General features: G+C 37.6%; 1 protein-coding gene across 1 annotated transcript in view; it reads left to right on the top strand.

Annotated features, from left to right (window-relative positions):
• The first annotated feature begins 257 nt into the window (after window positions 1–257).
• The window catches only part of LOC112045594 (cell adhesion molecule DSCAM-like), a 28,497-nt gene continuing 12,824 nt past the window's right edge, over window positions 258–15,930 (top strand). The window contains exons 1-3 of the mRNA XM_024081848.2: window positions 258–389; window positions 4,013–4,224; window positions 7,743–7,956. Coding sequence (XP_023937616.2) covers window positions 314–389; window positions 4,013–4,224; window positions 7,743–7,956 — 502 coding nt within the window. The 5' untranslated portion in view covers window positions 258–313. The remainder of the gene's footprint in view (window positions 390–4,012; window positions 4,225–7,742; window positions 7,957–15,930) is intronic.

The raw sequence follows: 15,930 nt of genomic DNA, 5'->3' as shown, positions 1-15,930 counted from the left end.
ACTATAATATTATATATGTGAAAGTGCGTGTGTCTTTCAGTTTGTTTGTCTGTCTTTCAAAATGGAGCGACGAATTGACGAGATTTTTTAAGTGCAGATAGAGTAGGGTTAGGGTAGGGGTAGGGTAGGGGAAGTAGGGTAGGGTAGGTTAGGGAAAAAATGCACATAAGTCAAAGCGAAGCTTGACCGGGACCTAGTAATGATTAATAATAATTATTCACGACCTTTAGAATAACCGTACTACATGTTGTTTCAGGAGCAGAGACAGCTAGCCAAATGAAATCTCAATCTCCCAACGCTCGCGAATGACAAGATGCCGTCGGCTGGGCTGCTGATTTTCAGCACGCTACTCACTCGGACATTATGCGTCATTGCGCCGCAGATACCAGGTAAAAGCCTCAATAGCTTGGTGGTGAAGGGGCCGGTCTCAACACCGAGAGGTGGTGGTTTGATCTTCGCCTGCTGAACTAATATCGTACTGACTCTTATCACAGTCTTTTCCGACTAATTGGAGGAGAAAAATGGGAATATATTAAAAAAAATGGCAAATATTCTATTAATCGCAGTCCACAAAGAAAGTGGTATGTAAGAATGGGTGAAGGACATACTATCTAGATGAACAAGAAATATCAAGCAACATGGTTTCCCAAAGTATCACGTTATCGAGATGTTTGGGGGTGATAATTAACCTAATATGTTTACAAGGACAATCATTAAAAATAGACTCTAAAGTAACGTGGTATCCCCCTGGGCTACCGTGTTTTTCTTTTTATTTTTTTTATTTCATGACTTGTGTTGCATGACTGTTTTTGTTCGCCTGTGTCCTTTACCGTCATATCGTGCGCCGCAATTACGAAAAAAAAAAACAAAATCGCGACAGATCGATTATGCCAGAGCATTTAATGTTTTATATATTCCTTTTCTTCACATCCTATTACATAATTAAAATAATGATAAACATAACTAACATCTTAGTAGTCTGGAGTTGGAAAAGTTAAAGTGGTGTTCACGTTGTGCATCGGAAGCTCGTTAAACGTCGGTCGCGGTCATTATCATTAACATTAGTGACAGAGTCATACATTTTCACCTTGCTAAAGACATTGGAGCAGCACGGTAAAGTGCACACATAATAAGTTAGCGCGTGGCCAAATTCAAGAACTATATATTCTGTCGCACGGTAAAATGCACACATAATAAGTCAGCGCGTGGCCAAAATCAAGAACTGTATCTATCGTACGGAAAAGTGCACACATAATAAGTTAGCGCGTGGCCAAAATCAAGAACTATATCTATCGCACGGTAAAGTGCACACATAATAAGTTAGCGCGTGGCCAAAATCAAGAACTATATCTATCGCACGGTAAAGTGCACACATAATAAGTTAGCGCGTGGCCAAAATCAAAAACTATATCTATCGCACGGTAAAGTGCACACATAATAAGTTAGCGCGTGGCCAAAATCAAGAACTATATCTATCGCACGGTAAAGTGCACACATAATAAGTTAGCGTGTGGCCAAAATCAAGAACTATATCTATCGCACGGTAAAGTGCACACATAATAAGTTAGCGCGTGGCCAAAATCAAGAACTATATCTATCGCACGGTAAAGTGCACACATAATAAGTTAGCGCGTGGCCAAAATCAAGAACTATATCTATCGCACGGTAAAGTGCACACATAATAAGTTAGCGCGTGGCCAAAATCAAGAACTATATCTATCGCACGGTAAAGTGCACACATAATAAGTTAGCGCGTGGCCAAAATCAAAAACTATATCTATCTCTAGGCGGGTAAAAGAGATCGCACTGAAGCTGGCATCAAGAGCGCCGCCAATCGCGTGCAGACTTATCTTGCACGCATTCTAGAGCTAAGCTCATGTCCTATGAGGAGGGAGACCTGGATCTGTAGTGAATCATTCGAATTTACTATTTACTTGCGTAGCATCAATGAAAATTCAGTAATATGGCCAAGCCAATCGGATAGCAGAGTCACTAATTGGCCGTTATAAACTGAACTGTTAAGTAAACTAGTGCTAAAAACATAATTTATAATATTATTATTTCGTGTTATATTATCCGCCAAAACCTTGCACACAACCGTGCAACAAATACCGTGACCAAATGCTCTTAGAGCGTTTCACGTCGTCGGAGCTTTTGAAGAATAAAAGACATTGACTGACATTATTCAATTGCAAAGAGTTGAAAGTCGAGTTTCACTTTGCAATAACCGTTCAAGTATGTGCTATATCCAACTAAATCTGAAACAATATTATCGGTGCATCGTTCACTTTGACGGCGAAGCTTCTTCAGATGTTGACTGACAATTCAACTGCAAAGACTTTAAAAAGTTCATATTATAATATTGCAATAAACCTTCGGTGCTTAAGCTTTACTATAGATTATAGAAAGTCAGAGAGTTTCTAACATTGAGCAACGAGTCTCAAATCAGAAGTGGTAATTGGACGTTGGGGACTCAAGGTGCTGAAATACCGATCCCACAGCGAAAAGCGCAATTCGTCGATCCAAAACTAGGTGAATCAAGGTGGAAAATTAATCAGTTTTGAAGAAACCACTGGATGCAGGATTAAGATCGTCCATATTTATTCGGCGGGGCTACATTCGGGAAACTTTGCGACATCTTTTCGTCCAAATTCCTCAATGCCTGAAGACAAAAGTCTTCGAACAGTGCGTGTTGCCAGTGATGACCTATGGTTCCGAGACTTGGTCGCTAAATATGGGCCTCGTAAGAAGGCTCAGAGTCAGACAGCGGGCGATGGGACGAGCTGTGTTAGGAGTATCTCTGCGTGATCAAATCAGAAATGAGGATATCCGCATAGTTCGAAGAGGTGATGGACGTTGGTGCTGTGCTAAAATGGCGACCCCGCACTAGTAAGTGCAGGTGGTCGACCCCCCACCAGGTGTGCCACCACCAGGTGTCCACCACCGTGGACTGACGACATCAAGCGAGTCGCAGGGATTCGCTAGATGCAGGTGGCTTAGAATCGTGATGTTTGGAAGTCCCTACAAAAGGCCTATGTCCTGCAGTGGACGTCTATTGGCTGATATGATGACGATGATGATAATAAGCTTATATATTGTATGGTAGCGTTAGCCTCAGCGTTGGGGATAATAGTTAATTGAATTGCTACACAAACTTGTTGATGAGATATTCGTATATTTCATCAACAAGTGCAATTTTATTTCACAACACAAGTAACACACATTTAAGAAATAACTAGCTTTGCTCCACGAAGCGGAGAAATACTTCTCAACAAAGCATCCTCTTCACAGTAGCGGGTAGATTTTCTTTAGTTTGCCATTTCCCTCAACAAATTTTAAAACTGTTTCACTTCTATTTAATTGTCTCGTCTTCAGCATTTTTATTACTTTCAGTACAATTTGGATTTTACTCGGTCCTTCAAACGTTGAAGTTGAAAACTGATTGTTATGTAGAATCCACGCTTAAGCTCTCTTTTATGTTGTCGCAATATTTTGCCTTTTAAGTTCTGGATTTTTAATAAGTGTAAAATTCATTTCTGCTAAATTTATCAATTAATTGTTCGTTTATTCCACGTTTATTTGCACATACGCGTACATAAGAAAAGTACGTACTCCTACAAAATATGATGAATAATATCATAAAGGATGAAAACATCTTTCGATGGTTAAGTTTAGACAAGGCCATAAAGATGGCGGGAAATTATTTCGCCAAATATCAAATTAATTTTGCACAATGTCTTAAACTGCGTTAATTGTTTCCGTAATGACATTATTGTTGTGTTAATATAGTCGTCATTCATAGATACAATACTAGAAAGTATTAATTTTCGCCTATTGAATTTTTTATTTGTAATATATAGACTTAAAACAAATTACACTGAAACAATAAAACTAAGTTGTCACAACAAAAATTAGACGAAAAATTCAACGAATTCAAAACTAAATATTATATTAACCAATATTTTAGTAGGTAATTTGCTCAATTTTTTTTACCAAAATTTTTCTTCGGCAGATTTCAAAACCGGTGACAAAAAGATCATCAACGGGCCGTTCTGGCACGAGGTGTTCACGGAGGTGTACGAAGACCAGGAGGAAGACGCGTCCACGACTACTTCAGAACCGCTGCCTTTCTTCGAAGATGACGCTTCCACGAACAACGTGACAGCGCAGTTGGGAAGCCGTGTATACCTGCACTGTCGGGTGCATGATTTGGGAGAAAAAACTGTAAGTCTGTTTCTGGACAAACATTTGTCATTATCATCATTAACAACCCATGTTCGGATCATTGCTGAGCTGGAGGCTCTTCTCAGAATGAGAGGGGGTTAGGCCAATAGTCCACCACGCTGGCCCAATGCGGATTGGCAGACTTCACACACGCAGAGAATTTTCTTAATTCTCTGGTGTGCAGGTTTCCTCGCGATGTTTTCCTTCACCGTTTGTGACACGTGATATTTAATTTCTTAAAATGCACACAACAGAAAAGTTGGAGGTGCATGCCCTGGATCGGATTCGAACCTACGCCCTCCGAAATCGGAGGCTATCACGGCTCACAAACATTTATATATGTATTATGTAGGTATATATTAGCGGACCCAGTCAAGCTTCGCTTTGACTTATTCAACTTGACAACTGCACCCCATTGGTTAGTTCAGTTACGTAAGCAACCACTAAGCTATCACCTAGAAACAGAAACTTTAGCTGCTTATAATAATTCTTCATTTGTGCACCACTAAAAATTATTAATACTTTTTAGTGGTGCACAATTATTAATAACTAGTGGACCCGGTCAAGCTTCTCTTTGAATTATGTGCACTTCTTCCCTATCCCTACCCTACACTACTCTACCCCTACCATACCCTACCCCTTGACTCTTAAACGTTTATATGGGAAATAGAAAAGGGTTGTTTTTATGGTTTTCCCGGCAATTGTTCTAATTTTTCTCACCTTTTAAACCTTCCCTATACCTCCACGAACATTTGAAGACCAAGATAAGATAAATCCGTTCAGCCGTTCTCGAGTTTTAGCGAGACTAACGAACAGCAATTCATTTTTATACATATAGATTTTTACTGGTACACAAACACTAATATTAATTATTACAGAATAAAATCAAAATTCATTTATTTCAAGTAGGCTCAATTTACAAGCACTTTTGACACGTCAGTTGACTATTTGTAAAGATTCTACCACCGGTTCGGAAGGCAGGTTCTGCCGAGAAGATACGGGCAAGAAACTCAACAGTTGCTCTTTTGAAATGAAAATATCAATTAGCGACGGCTCTTTCACCATAGTAGATTCTGCCAGGTGACCCTATATAAGCAAACGAAATATAGGAGACAACACTTTACTTTTTAGTGGTGCACAAATGAAGAATTATTATAAGCAGCTATAGTTTCAGGTTCTCGCTTATTGGTTGCTTACGTAACTGAACTAACCAATGGGGTGAAGTTTTTCAAGTTGCATAATTCAGTACTGCTCTATAGCAGTACACAGATCATGTAAGGAATACATAAACAATCCTTCATTTGGAGGCGTAGTCTTAAGCCATAAGTCATGTGCCTGTAATTACTACCACCAACTATACACTTTAGAGCGAAATATAGATACGCTGGTTGGCGGCATAATAAGAACAGTGGTAGTACTTTACTGGACGAGAATTCATGTTTTACTCAAAGTATAGGAAATGTAAACGCATCCTACTATTGTCATATTATAAACGCGAAAGTTTGTATGGATGTTTGGATGTATGTTTGGATGTTTGGATGTTTGTTACTCTATAACGCCGCTACTACTGAAGCGATTTAGCTGAAATTTGAAATGGAAATAGATTTTAATCTGGATTAACACATAGGCTACTTTTTATCCCGAAAAAAATCCATGGTTTCCCGAAATTTGCGAATAATGATTTTGATGATATGAATGTTTGATACTCTTTCACGCCTCAACTACTGAACCGAATTAGCTGACATTTTGTATTAAGATATATTATAGCCTGGATTAACACATAGACTACTTTTTATCTCGGAAAAATCCATGGTGCCCCGCGGGATTTGTGAATAACTAATTACCACGCAGACGAAGTCGCGGGCGTCCGCTAGTTATATATGAAAATACAAGTGGCTTCAGAAATGGATTTCGGAAAATAAGATGAAAGTTTTCTAAACAAGATTTGTACAAATATATTGGAATAACATAAGAATCAAAACATTAAAGGGATCGACGATTCTATCCTGGTATAATGGAATAAAAATTCAAGTATAAAGGGACCTTTTTGTTTAACGACATCGAAACTAGCTCCAAGGGATCTTTGTTCTTTCGCTCGTTTCCCAATGAAAATGGGTGACGGAGTAAAGTATAAATCCATTTCAATATTCTTGTTCTTTCAAGCTTTTTTTCCTTTTATTGCTTAGTATTACAAAATTAAATTTTACATTAATTTCTATTAAAATATATCATGAGGTCCGTCGTCTTTCATCTTTTCCCAACTTTTAAAGTACAAAAATCGGTAGTCTGTAAAGTATGTTTACCGACGTTAGTTGAACGAGACAACGTCATAAGAATATACTGATGAAATTTTTACATTTTTCAAAAGAAAATGTTCGTTTTTCTAAAATACTGTTTAATAATCTTCATAGACCAGAATATACTTTATTTTTTGTAAAAAAAGTTGGCAACCCTAGAGCGAGGGAACGACGCATGACGTCATATATTTTCGAGTGTGCAGCCCGCTCCATCGAATTATAAGACGTTGTCATGTCAAAAACGTAATAGGTACGTACGTAAGTTAACCTTAGATAGCTAACGTTCGGACATATTACGTTTAAGCTAACCATCCGTCGAAACGACGGGAAAACTCAAGTATCTCAATAACTTTAACACTTACCAGCCCAACGCATGCACCAACGCGGAGACCTTGCTGGTGACAGAGATGGCTAGCCGAGACGAAACAATTGGGTGTACTGTTAGATAATGACAGCGAAATTTCTGTGCTTAGCTATCTAGGGTTAAAGAAAAAAATTCAAGGCGGACACTTTCTGTGATCTTTATATCATTAGATCCTGAAACGGGCTATACAAAGTCTTCCTTCCGAGAAATTCTCGACTAAAATTCTCGGCGTGGAGTTAGAATTGGCGATGTCACACTCCCATAACTCGGAAAGAGCTTTAAGCGGTCCCAGTCATCGTATTTAACACCTGATAGTGATATGTATAATGTATAATCAAACATGATCACCCTAAATCCGCATACCGCATCGGATCTGCGTGGTAAGTTTAAAGGCAGGCGTTCACAGATCCGCATCGTATTGGATGCATCGCGTTAAACGGATTTTTAATTTTACGGCAAATTCGTACAATCCGGACGATGCGGATCAGTGGACGCCTACCGTGTGGGACCTGTGTGTGGTGTGCGTGGTGGGTGCCGGGGTTGGTGTGTGTTCAGAGTTTGGTGCTCGTTTCGAATGATCTCCTAACAATGTCTTCAAACGAAGAAATGCCTAGAATCTCACCTCCTCTCCTCCACGCTACTATTATACATACTCGTAGTCCATGTCTTTGTCAGTATACAACAAAAACGGCGCTGCGATCGACGGGCGTCGTACGACGAGAAATTCACAAACCACGGTGTCGGTAGCTTGATTCCAGCCTTACCTCTATCACCTCTGCTTTAAAGAGGCCTGACATTAATGAGCCTATTAATAATGGTGATGAAAAGTAATAAAGTATATAATATGTCTTTACCAGATATCATGGGTAAGGCGCCGTGATGAAGACCTTCACCTACTTTCCTTCGGACGGCACACCTATTCAGCGGACTCGCGGTACTCTCTAGCCTTTGAGCAGCCCAATGATTGGCGCCTGCTCATACAGTACGTGAGTGAAAGGGACGAGGGATACTACGAATGCCAGATATCCACGCACCCACCACTGGTGCGGAGAGTACTTCTAAGTGTTGTTGGTAAGTTATTTTTTTAAAAAGCATTTATGTGTTCGTAGATTATTAGTTGTTTTACTTAGCCGCTAAACTCAGAGTCAATCAGCGCGCGATGGAGTGAGCTAATCTCGAAGTATAAATAGGCGTGATTGAATCAGAAATGTAGAGATCCGCAGAAAAATCAAACTTACTGAAAATGAGATTTTTAGTTGGCTATAGAGAGAAAGAAAAATGTGTGTAAAAATATATGTGCGAATAATTTGACATACCTAAATTGGTTATATCTATAGAAGGACGTGGTATCTGCCTTCCCCAACGGGAAAGAGGTATGTAATTATGTATGTATGTGCTACGAGTAATTTCCGATTGGTTTGTCGTATCTGATCGTTATTTATTTTCATCACTGACGCGCCAAATTTGTCTATTTCTACACATAATTAATATCCAGTACAATAAATTAATATGGATTTACTATACGTTACAAGTTCCTCGATTATAGGTGATATTAATATACATACATTATTTATGTTATTGTGGAAGGGAGGTGTCAGTGTTCGTATAAATAATAGGGTATTTGATGAGCTCAGTTGTTTGTTAATCAGCGTGGACACCGCCACGCTGCCAGTCGCGTTAGTGATTTTGTGCAGTAATGTTTTGTGTTGTAATTACTATTTATCATAAATTGTTTAGTGTGGGCATGGAGAACATGTCGGGCAAGGACGGTGAGTGTTTATGCTTTCTGAAAGGTTCCTTTAAACCTATTCCCAAGGTCACAAGTCCTGGGACCTGCTCGAGGTGTTTCCTCTACCACAAAATAATGGTACAATCACTGTCACTGCTATCCGTCACGTCACATATAGTATACTATCTAAGATGATAAATAATCTCCTGTTATTACTAAAGAAATTTGTCAAATATCTCAAAAGTACTGCAGTATTTCAATACATCATTATAAGTATCGCAAGCCTTAATACGGTACATGTTTATAAATCTATTGGTATTGGCAGGTTATTAGTTTTTGCACATATTGGCTAGACCGTATCACCGCAATATTTCATCCGAGATAAAGGTCAGGAGAGAACGCTTACCCAATAAGTTCATATCGGATTTGCCTTTTGATAAAATTTCTATCTCTATTAATACTGCTGGTTCACTAACTAGCAGTTATAAAGGGTAGAAAATAAAATAAATATGTAGTTTTTTTATAGTTTATTGTTTAGTTTAGTTTGGGGCTAGGAGTTTAACCTTACGTACCAACAGCTATTTATTTTATCTCTCTAATATTACAAAGTGGTAGGTAACGTTTGTGAGGTTGTAGGGAGTAATCTCTGGATCTACAATTACCAATAGCAAACCACGTTACTTGTGAGTGTCTTAGGCCATATTTTATCTGCATATTCCCACGGGAATGGGAACTGATGAAACCACATGGCGTTTGTAAATCGGTTCTGTAAATCCTGAGATTACATAGTTGGTTATAATAAAATATTAATAACTAGCGGATGCCCGCGACTTCGTCCGCGTGAAACTCGATGTAAACTTTTAACTACCCTACCCTACCCCTACCCTACCCCTACCCCTACCCTACCCTACCCCTACAATACCCTACCCCTACCCTACCCTACCCCTACCCTACCACTACCCTACCCCTACCCCGTTTTCTAATTATTATTAATATAAACTTTATACAATAACAATAAAGCTCAAATTGACTACGTTTTAGTTAAAAAACATTTGTATGGGAAAAAGAAAAGGACTATTTTTGTGGTTTTTCCGGCAATTATTAGATTTTTTCTCGCCGTAAAAACCATCCTTGAACTTCAACGAACATTTAAAAAAAAGATTTGGCCAAATTGGTCCAGGCGTTGTTGAGTTATGCGCTTTTCGACACATTTTGCGATTCATTTTTATATTATAGATTAGTACATAATATTGACAGTTAAAGACCAATATTGAGTTTTATAGAATAAAGATTAAATTAGTCGCTTCTGTGTATGCAAATTAGTACTATCAATCATTTAGCTTTTGTGTAAAAGAAACTCAATAAAATATTAAGTTAGGGAATTTTATGTTAAACTAGCTGACGCCGCGCAATTTCACCCGCGTGGTTACCGTTCCCGTAGGAATACTATAACGTAATATATTTATTATCCTCGTATTAATATACATATAGCCTACACTACAAACAAATGGACAAATAGGCTATCTAACACTGAAAGAATTTTTCAAATCGGACCACTTTTTCCTGAGATTAGCGCGTTCAAGCAAACATACAAACAAACTCTTCAGCTTTATAATATCAGTATAGATAAATATGTAGGTACTTAATTATTAAATGAAAATATTTTCGTTTTAGCAATTGCAAATACGCAAGTTAACAAATTTCACTACAAATTAATTCAATTTAACTTTATATAGATTAAATTTACAAAGATCTCAAGCCGAAATCCTATACATCTTTACTGTATAGAATTTCCAAACGGATAAAGGTCAACTCTTAACAATGAGGCAGATAAAATTCGAAGCACAAACCCCTTGGAGACAGAAATGTAATCCGAATTCAAATGTTAAGAAATAAACAAGAGAATATTCAAACTACCGCGTACTGAGGAGTTTGCTTGAGTTTGTTTTGTTTCATCGTAATTATTGGATAGAAGCAGGCGTTACTTTACGGAAGTTCATCATGATTATATAATGATTTATTTATTTTGCTATTATCCGCGAAAAGTCGACGAACCCATGCGACAACGTCACCCAGGTCCGACAAAATACTCTCTACGTACGTTTCACCCCGAAACCGGAGCTAACTCAGGAGATGTTGACTCCACAACGTGCAATTGCAAGGTTCAAAGTGTATTCTTTGCAATTACACGTTGTAGAGTCAACATCCTCTGAGGATGCTCCGGTTACGGAGTGAAATAATTATCGTAATTAGTTATTGGCCTCGTGATGTGAAACATGACCGCTTGAGTTAGGATCGAAGCTAAACTAATAGTGGAATTCATAGACGTTGCAGGGATACCCCCAGGGGATCATTTAGCCGCTGAGTATCGAATTTAACCTCTATTTGTTCGAGAATTTGACACTCAGCGGGTGAATTATCCTCTAGAAGTGCCCCTGCAACGTCTATTAATTCCACTGTAAGTAATTGGGATTTTAATTCAGTAAAAAAAAATTTAATAAAAAAAATTCAACCGACTTCCAATTCAAAAATTAACCTAAACTAAAAAGCAAAAAATAACATCTTACCTATGTGCTACCTTCTGATCAGTTTGAAGGCGGTGCCAAGTCAGTGATGTTTTAATTTAAGCCGTTTAAATTACAAATTTTCTGTGGTTCTTTCAGAAACGGCTTTAATTAAAACATGACACTGGATTGGCACCGCCTTCAAACTGATCAGAAGGTAGCACATAGGTAAGATGTTATTTTTTGCTTTTTAGTTTAGGTTAATTTTTGAATTGGAAGTCGGTTGAATTTTTTTTATTAAAATTTTTATTTTTTAATTTTTAGTGTTAGCACACCTACTGAGTGTGAACAAAAAATAATGAGCAATTAGTTGAAACGTTATTTTCTTATGATAAGTATCTAAGTCCTACAATCAAAATTTTAAAAATACTACCTTAACTCATATACAAAATTTCACTCCCCCTTTATCCACACGCAATAATATTCAGAAAAACGTGAAAGGTGACTGTCCTCCGTCTTCATCACCAGACCCCCTATGCAGTCACAATCCATATGGGTGGAAAGTTCTCATCAATATAAAATTTATTAAATCCAAACACAAGGTAGCTACTGTGAACCGTCGAGGAGTTCCCTTAACTCACCTTCATCTTCATCACCAGACCTCTAATACAGTTACAACCTATCCAGGTGGAAAGTTCTCATCAATATAAAATTTATCAAGTCCAAACACAAGGTAGCTATTGTGAACCAACGAGGAGTTCCCTTAACTCTCCTTCATCTTCGTCACCAGACCCCTAATACAGTCACAACCTATCCAGGTGGAAAGTTCTCATCAATACAAAATTATCAAGTCAAAACACAAGGTAGCTACTGTGAACCGTTGAGGAGTTCTCTTAACTGTCCTTCGTCTTCATCATCAGACCCTTAATACAGTCACAACCAATCTAGGTGGAAAGTTCTCATCAATACAAATGCACCCCCATGATCATGGATATTAAATGAAAGGGTTTGCTGCCAAGAATACGAAAAAAATAGTCACGTGATTTAATTCCAATATAGCGGACGTCCAAGATGGCGGATTGGATTTTGTAATTTTTAGTGCGTGTTAAAACCGTATTTTTAGTTTTTTATGGACAAAACGCTCCATATGTAATTTTTAGTGCGTGCTAAAAGCGTGTTTTTTAGTTTTTTAAAGTATTTTATTATTTGTTTATTAAATTAAATAATAAGTTTACTAGTTTTACTCACGGTCTTGTTATAAAGCTGTACTCCATTAACATAGCAAGCTTAGAACTTTAAAACGAGACACATTAGGTTAATTTTTGTTTGGCGCTTTGATATCTAGGAAAGTCTTTTAAATTTCGAGCATGAAAAAGTTTTCCATAAAGCGTAGTCGCTGTGAAAAGCTTCAGTAAGTTATGCTGTTTATATTTCCGGTATTAACTTTCCTTTCCGCGAGACATATTATGAGAAAATGTGTGTGAAAGCAAAAAAAATCACTTCATTTTCAAAACATAGTTCTGGTTAAAAATGGTGCCACTTTCTGAGAGGCAAAGCTTTTATATCTATGCTAAATATACATGTATTTTCTGGCTACTCAGTCGATAATCCTATATGCAGCACCGATCTGGGGACCAGCCATGAAGTATGCTATACACAGAAGAAAAGTTCTAAAATCACAACGCGTACTAGCATTCCGTGTCTGTTCCGCATACAAGTCGGTATCCACTGATGCAGCATTGATTCTCGCTAACCTGACGCCTATCCACCTAATAGCTATGGAGAGAACAGAATTAAGGTAAACAACGTCTCAAAAGCCAGAGACAGCTAATCAGGGAACTCTTGCGCGATGGCAGAAGGAGTGGGACACATCCGACAATTAAACTTATTCCGAATCTCTCAAACTGGACGAGCAGACAACATGGCCGTTTATCTTACCATTTGACCCAATGCTTTACAAGCCATGGTGTATGCATGGACTACCTTGCAGGAATCGGAAAAAGGCCGGATGTAAAAGACATGTATGTACTGCAGTGAAACTGCTGATTTGCACACAATATTCACACGCACACACACAGACATACCCGCACTTACGCGCATGCATGTATTTACACACACACACACACACACACACACACACACACGCACTAACATGCACACAACATTAAAAATTATAAACTCTTTTTTTTTTAGTAATGTATTTTTAAGATCTTTGTAAAAATTCTTTTGGATATTGTATGGATATTGTATGTAGCAAATGTACCCAGGGAAGTCACTGGCCCTTAAGACACGGGCTTACCTAGTTTAAGGGCCAGGACGTCATTGCTATTTATATGTACCGAGTTTATTCAAATAAAACAATTCTTATTCTTATTCTTATTCCACTGTTTACGGTGGAGCAAGGACAGAGGAGAACTTTGTACGGAAGTAATATTTCGGAAGGAAACAGGAAGGGTGTTAAGACTAAGTCCACCACACTGGCCCAATGCGGATTAACAGACGTCACATACATGGAGAATTAAGAAAATTCTTAGGTATGCTGGTTTCCCCACAATGATTCTTAAAATGCACATAACTGAAAAGTTGGAGGTGCATGCCCCGGACCGAATTCAAACCTATGCCCTCCGAATCGACGGCAGTGGTCATATACTATAGGTTTTTTGTCATCTGTTTGTTTTCACACGTGATGATTGTAAGGTTTTTTTAAAATAATGTGCATTATGCTTGACTTGACTTGTCCTAAGTATGGGACGTAATATTTTTTTCTTCGAAATAATATGACAAATCACGTCCACATTCGCTACAAATTACGGCAATACCAACCCGTTGCTAGAGAGCCTTAATGACAAATGTTTAATGGTGGTTTTGGAAGTTGCCATTAATAATTTTATGCAGCTAAATACTATAAAAAAACGTATGCGTTGTAAACTGAAATAAAACACACCGTGTAACACACGACTGAAATAAAACTTTTTTAGCTCTCCATCTCTAGGTCCGTTCGCCTCAACTATTACACTTTTTGTAACGCATTCATCATCATACTTCCCAAGTCAAGCGTGCGTAAAAAAGTTTTACTTCATAAAAATGACAAAAACGAAATTGTAATAAAAAAATAATTCATGTTTTATTTACAAAAAAAAACAATAACAATAAATTAGTAGAAAACATGGTATACATAGGTTGTGGCGGTCATATCTGTCGTTATATAAATGACATTATCCCTAAGATAACCCAAAACACCTCGTGATACGTAAGCACGTAACCGCAAAACAACCTAAATTGGACACGTAAAGTAAGGAAGAGGGCAATTTAATTTCTACACGTTCATGTCCTTGCGAGCGAAAATGAATTTATCTATCTATACAGGTGTCCCGTAAATAATACTTGACCTTGATGTTAGATGTTCTCTAACATGCGGAATAATTAATTAAACGACTCATTTTCAGTACTCAAGAATTCATGGAAAATTGAGTATTCTTCAATTGATATTACTCATGTATGGAGAGTCTGCGATGAGTCTCTTATATGTACCCTAATTCTCATATCTGTCTGAGATAGATATTAGATTTTAGTAGATCGTAAAGAAATGTGTGTTATATCGTATTTTACTGTTTACAAACTTATTCTAATCTAGAGTAATATATTGGAGTCATGTCCAAATCGTAAATCAAGTGGAAGCAATTTGCTTTGAACATGTTGTGAGGTCAATTTTTTTATTTTGACGCGCCATAATTTATAGACAGGGAGATTGCTCCTTAGTTTATTTAGCAGCATATCTTGCTCAAACGTACCAACGTCAAAAAAAAACAAAAATCATTTCTTTCAAGTAGGCTCAGTTTACTACTAAACTACTGACTATTTGTAAAAATTCTACCACCGGTTCGGAAGGCAGGTTCTGCTGAGAAGAAGAAACGGCAAGAAACTCAACAGTTGCTCTTTTTAAAAAATCATACAGTATTATAATTTACAATTGATTGATAACATTACAATAACGTATCGTAAGTAAGTACAAATAGTCAATTAAGGAGTTTAGACTGTTTTTTGTGTTAAGAATTTTGAAAATAACAGGGTTCAAGGATCCTCAACCATCCAGTATAAAGCGTTATTTTCCGCGGAAAAATATGAGAAATCATGTATCTACCCAGTCATCACTCACCAGTCAATTAGCTTCGCGGCGAGCGGGAGAAAATATAATTTTTTGCCATAAAAAATTCTAGGGTTATATGAATTACCTTAATTCTCTGCGTGTGTGAAGTCTGCCAATCCGCATTGGGCTAGCGTGGTGGACTATTGGCCTTATCCCTCTCATTCTGAGAGGAGACTCGAGCTCAGCAGTGAGCCGAATATGGGTTGATGACGACGACGACGATGAATTTTTAGACAATTTTACTGTTTCACTTCGATAAATTACAATCTACCGAATAATAACACGTTAAATTGTAAGCAGTATGTTCAGTTCACAATCTATCGACAGTTTATAATCTCGTGAGATAAATTATAAACTAACGTATTTTACAATTTATTGGCGACATAAATATTAGATAGATAGACTACTGATAAAAAAAGGAGTATAGTCGTAGTATTTAGTAGGCAGCATATTTTCGCTATTCCAGAGAGATATTCCATTTCTCTTTCCGCAAACATCTCAACAATGTTTGTTAGTTAGACAGGAATTTTACTTACCGTACGAAAGTTCTTGTAGATTACTCCCTCGTCTTATAAGGAGTAATCAAGAACACGGGTAATGACCGATGTAATTGACCGGACATAACGAGGCCGGACGTGAGAAATAAAGAGGTTGAACAAAGACTT

The sequence above is a fragment of the Bicyclus anynana genome, chromosome 2 (assembly GCF_947172395.1).
Source record: "Bicyclus anynana chromosome 2, ilBicAnyn1.1, whole genome shotgun sequence".
NCBI lineage: Eukaryota > Metazoa > Arthropoda > Insecta > Lepidoptera > Nymphalidae > Bicyclus > Bicyclus anynana.
Note: the sequence above shows the minus strand (reverse complement) of the source record. Positions and strands in the feature narration are given on the sequence as shown.